The sequence below is a fragment of the Microtus ochrogaster genome, linkage group LG4 (genome assembly GCF_000317375.1).
Source record: "Microtus ochrogaster isolate Prairie Vole_2 linkage group LG4, MicOch1.0, whole genome shotgun sequence".
Taxonomy (NCBI): domain Eukaryota; kingdom Metazoa; phylum Chordata; class Mammalia; order Rodentia; family Cricetidae; genus Microtus; species Microtus ochrogaster.
In genome coordinates, this window is record NC_022030.1 from 48,491,789 (window position 1) to 48,497,114 (window position 5,326).

The 5,326-nt window shown below is 34.0% G+C and overlaps 1 protein-coding gene across 1 annotated transcript in view; it reads right to left on the bottom strand.

Annotated features, from left to right (window-relative positions):
• Nucleotides 1-5,326, bottom strand: part of Nbeal1 (neurobeachin like 1) — a 113,058-nt gene that overhangs the window by 93,436 nt on the left and 14,296 nt on the right. The window contains exons 9-10 of the mRNA XM_026786168.1: nt 570-729; nt 358-460 (exon numbers count right to left, since the gene is read on the bottom strand). Of these exons, the coding sequence (XP_026641969.1) occupies nt 358-460; nt 570-729 (263 nt within the window). The remainder of the gene's footprint in view (nt 1-357; nt 461-569; nt 730-5,326) is intronic.

Genomic DNA, 5,326 nt, shown 5'->3' on the forward strand with positions numbered 1-5,326 from the left:
TCAATAAAAAAAAAAACAATAAAAAAAAGAAAATTGTAAAAAAAAGTTTGTCTCTATGATTCTCTCGAAAAAAAAACTATCACAGATTATAGTCACAGTTTTAATCTGCTTTTTATAGATGAAAAAGCTTAAATACAGAGAATCTTAATGATTTAAATAGCATTACACAATTAACAAAGCAAACAAACAAATCTAATAAATGGTAATCTATTGCTTATCATTTTAACCTTACACTACCCTTTTTCTCTAAAGTTTTAGAATAACAGAATCACAGGTCAAGGGAATAAGCTACACATTCCAGTCAAGTGTCAAACAGAAAGGAACAAATTAAACTGAAAAGAAACAAAGATGTCATACCCATAATAAATCCTAAGTGTATCTAGGAGAAACTGCACACCGTACTTCTTCCGGAAAATTCTCCTGCTGTCTTTAATGATAGTTGAAATATACTGTATATGGCCTAAAAGAAAATGTTCACTTATAAATAACGTAACTGGAATAAAGTCACACAGGAGGTCATATATTCTGAAAACAGCTACATAATATTTTATCTGACAGTTTGGTCTTACCAATCCGAAAAGGGAAATCTCCACGGTTCCAAATGCAGAAGTCAAAGAGTAAATACTGATACATTTGTTGAAGCAATAATGTGTTTTTTTCTAATGATACCTGTTCAATTAGTAATTGAATTGCCACCAATACATTAACATCCATTAGGGTACCTGGCACCTATAATTTAGCAGAAAAGGGTTTAATAAAGGTCAGTTTAAACAACAGTATAAAACTATTACTTCAAGTAATTCAGAATGTCCCTAAAATATAGAATAAAAATGGTATAAAATATAAGTAACTTAACTCATTAAACTTTATAATTCAACACCGGATCATATTTTCTGATGCCATGTTTCTAAAGTCTTTCTTCTTAATTCTCAAAGCACCTTATGACAGCATGAATTCAAATTGGTATTAATAGTTAAAAAGCTGAGTCAGATATAGGGGTTAATGCTGAAGATCTGAAATGCAAAGAGCCAGCCACTAGAGATCTTTTACCTCTGCAAGTGCTCAGACCAAAGAGTGCACTGTTCCACAGACTTCATCCTCAGACTACAACTGTCTCCATCAAACCTAGGACTGCACTGCTTCTGTTTCTCTTTTAGGCAGATTCAATCTTGTGTAGCCCAGGGGGGCCTTGAACTAAAAGAGATCCCTCTGCCTCTGTGTCCCGAGTCCTGGGGTTAAAGGTGTGTGGCACCATTCTATGATCTCTAGTGACTTAGATCTGAACTCTGATCTTCATGGAAACTTAAACTACAAACAAAATATCACTACACCTTATCACTATAAATTTTTACAGACACTCTAAGAAATTATCTTCATTCCCATTCTACAGACAAGGAATAGACAGATTGTTTAATGTCTTATTTAATTTGAATTTCCTTAATGCTACTGAGAAAGGAACAACAGATATGGAAATCATTCAACAATAGAAAAAAAAACTATGCACTTTAAAGATGTGTTGTCCTCAGGATGGAAACCAGGACATGTGTTAACATTGGGGAAGAGGTTTCACTTTTGTTTCCACAGGAAAAACTTATTAATAAGGAGAAGTGATATTTCATCAACAGATGTAACATGTCAAAAGGAAAACCCAACAAATAAGGGTTCGGGTAGGGTTCTGTTTCTTTCTGTCTTTACAGGAAAACAGAGATTTTAGATTTTCCTGTAAAATTGAAGAAATCAAAAAACCCACATTCAAGAAATCAAAAGATTTTGGACATCTAGATGTCTACAGAAGAAGAGAAAGTTATCTAGAAAAAAAATACTAAGCAAAGAAAAATCCGACCTATGGTACCAAAATTCTCTGCAAACAAAAAAAAAAAATCTCACTACCTAAACATCTCTATTTCTTTACTTTTCAGAAAAGTTGTAGTGCCGACTCAAGTTAAAAATCAAATCTGGTTTTGGAGTTGGAGTGTAATTCTCTCCTCTAAATCCAAGTATGTTCTTAGAAGAAAAATTCAAAGTTTATTGTCTCATATCAGAAGAGCCACCTGATGTGAGACAGAAGAAAGCCAAAAATCTAGAGACTATTGTTGTCAAAGCTCTGTTATCTCCCCAAAATTCAATTTCTCCCCTTACTTATGTTTGACTCTTTAGTACCTTTCTTTGGATAAATATCTACCTTAAAATTTAGACTTTCTGTTTTGATATTAATAATATTTAAATTTTTCACAGTGAACAATAAATTTTCCTAACAGCAATCTCTGAAGTCTCTAGAAGGAAGATGGGATCCCACAACAATGATACTACCTGGTTCATGATGATGCCATAGAGCTAATAAACACTACTCAAAGATCGGTTTTGAACTACAAACTGTTTAATACGATTCTAATTTGTCTAGCTGAGATGCTCCACCTTCTTACAACACTCTAGCCATAATTTTAGAAAAGAACTTCAGATAAGCCTTACCTACTACTCAGAGACTGGCTATAAATGTTACAGCTAGCCCTCTTGAGACTTATCCACTGTTTTAAAATTTTACATGATCCTATAGAGATATTGCCACCTGCAGTAATTTTGGAAGTAATTCCAAAAAAAAAACGAACCCCCTCTCCCAACAGATAGGATAAATGGCTTTTTGTTTTCCTCAGGGTTGGTTATAAGTTATTATAGAATTGGGGACAGAATAATAATAATTAGAATCAGGAATCTTGTTTGGTATAGAAAAAAGGGAAAAAGATAAGCTAAAATAACAAGGTAGACTAGTATATTTACTTGTAAACTATTTTAGCAACTATTAGTTTTAAGCAATTTACATTGGTATAGATTCCTGTATATTGATACATGTGTCAAATTATTTTTGTATTTCTAAGGTAATTTATATATTGATACAATTCAAAATTTTATTTTTCTTATTGTGTATGTTCCTACTTGTTTACAATATCCTTGTACAGAAATTTAAAATTATTTTTGCCATACTGTATGTAGGTTTTTACTTCTGCTTAAGATATTTTTTATATTGATACAAATTAAGAACATTTTGTCATACTACATTATACATTTCTACCTCTGATTAGGATATTTTTATATATTGTTAAAATTTGAGATTATCCTTATGCTATACACGTTTGAAGATGGTTTATTTCTATAATGTTAAGCTTTAGTCTTTAAGCTATATAAGTTATTAAGAATTACAGAATAACCCATATTTGTCATACTTATAGTTATTTTAGGTTCTTTAGATGCATAGAGATGTACTTTACATAGACAGGTAATCTTCAAACACTTCAAAGATCTACAGAATATGACATTTAAATGTTTTAATAATTTAAAATCCTGTTGACATGAGACATGACTGCTCCTGGCATCACTGACCAACTTCTGAGAGAAAGATGGGCACCAAAGACACTCCATATGGAGCTTGTTTTCTTCTTGGCAAAACTGGACTATTGTGCAATGAATTGCCCTTGCCTCAACTGCTAATAGTAAGCGAGTTGTCCAATCTGGACAAGCAGGATACAAGGGTAAGCAACTGCTGAACCTTGTTATGACAGAGTTATATTTCAAATATTCCTGCTTCTGAAAATGATCTGTCAGATATTCTAGCTCTATAGCCAAAATTGGATGCCCCAATATTACAGAGAGAGACTTTGGATGACTGTCCAGCTGTACAGACAGCTATTTCTATCATTTCTTGTAACTTTTAGAAGTCATTTGCTTGCACTTCCTGATTACTCAAGTAAAAATATTTTCCTTCTAAGGGCTTTTATGGTGTTAAAGACTAGTCACAGTTACTAACCTCTCATACCTTAGCTAAGGCATATTAGTTATAAAACTTAGACTCTTCAGGATAGGACAAGTATTGGAATTGCCTCTGTTATATGACAATTACCTATAGCCTGGACATCTAAGAATGTGTTCCTTTCTTGATGTACTTGTTGGCTGTAGTTCCATTTTTGTGTATGTTACTACCCTTTCGTGCTCCTAGACAACACTTGATATTTGTTCTTATTGTAAATGCTTTTATGGTAGGATTAGAATCTTATTATTTAGACAAAACAGGGAACTGTTGTAGGAATTCATTCTACCAACAGCTTTAAAGTGTGGCTTCTTCTATGTGAACATGACCTCTTAAAAGGAGAAAGAGAAGTAGTGTGTGCTTTCTTGGGTTATGAAGACCAGAGTTAGGTGGCATGAAGCAGCCTATGTTCCCAGCTCCCTTGATCCCCAATTCTGAGAGTCTGTTGTTCCCAGCACCCCTTTAATATATGTGTATGTGTGTGTCTGTGTATATCTATATCTTTGTGGTTCACACTACAAAAATCAAAACCCAAAAATTCCAGGAAGAACTGTATAGTAACTCCAGTTCTAAGGGATCTGACACTCTCACAAAGACATACATGCAAGCAAAACACCAATACACACAAAAATAAAATGAATAAAAAAGAAAATTCTCTCCAGAAAACTTTCAAGAAGAATTATTCCTCCCATAGACAGACCAATAAAATCCAATCACTGCACATGGAGTGAGGACATTATCTTTTCTCACACTCACAGTTCCTCTCTCCAGGGCCCACTGAAAAGTATAGCGGTAACTTTAGTGGCTCTCAACCTTAACCAGTATCATCGTTTTTCCACCATGCTTTTCCGTTCACAACACTGTGAGGTGGACATGATTGTATTCATTTCTCCCAATGCCTCTGTTCTGATGAGTAAATTGCTGAGTAAGTTAAACCCAAGAAAATGACTTTTACTGGGGCCTTATAACCCAACTTTGTAAACAAATATCTCAAAGATATTACAAAATGATCTCGTAGAGGGTTTCAATAGAACTATGAACTAGAAGTTCCCCAAAAAGCAGGCTACAAACTTTGCATACTGGCACCCTAGGTTGACCATAACAAAAATGGTATGAAATAGGCATCCTTTCAATATCAGTGTTTTCATGTGACTCTGTTTGCTCATCTGGCCAGTAGTCTTGTCTGATCTTTATAAACAGGCCTCCTAAGTCAGACTATACACCATGTGAAAGGTGATCTTAAGTTGACTGAACAAAAGACTTTCTTCTTGGCCACATGAAATAACCTCAATAATTTCCTAATACCTCTGACACAAAATGGCAGTCTTTCAGTGGTAGGAGCATCAGACCAGATATATAAGATTCATCATTCATCTTGTATCCTGCCACATTACTAAAGGTGTTTATCAGCTTTAGAAGTTCTTTGGTGGAGGTTTTGGGGTCGCTTACATACACTATCATATCATCTGCAAATAATGAAAGTTTAACCTCTTCCTTCCCAATTTGAATCCCCTTGATTCCTTTATG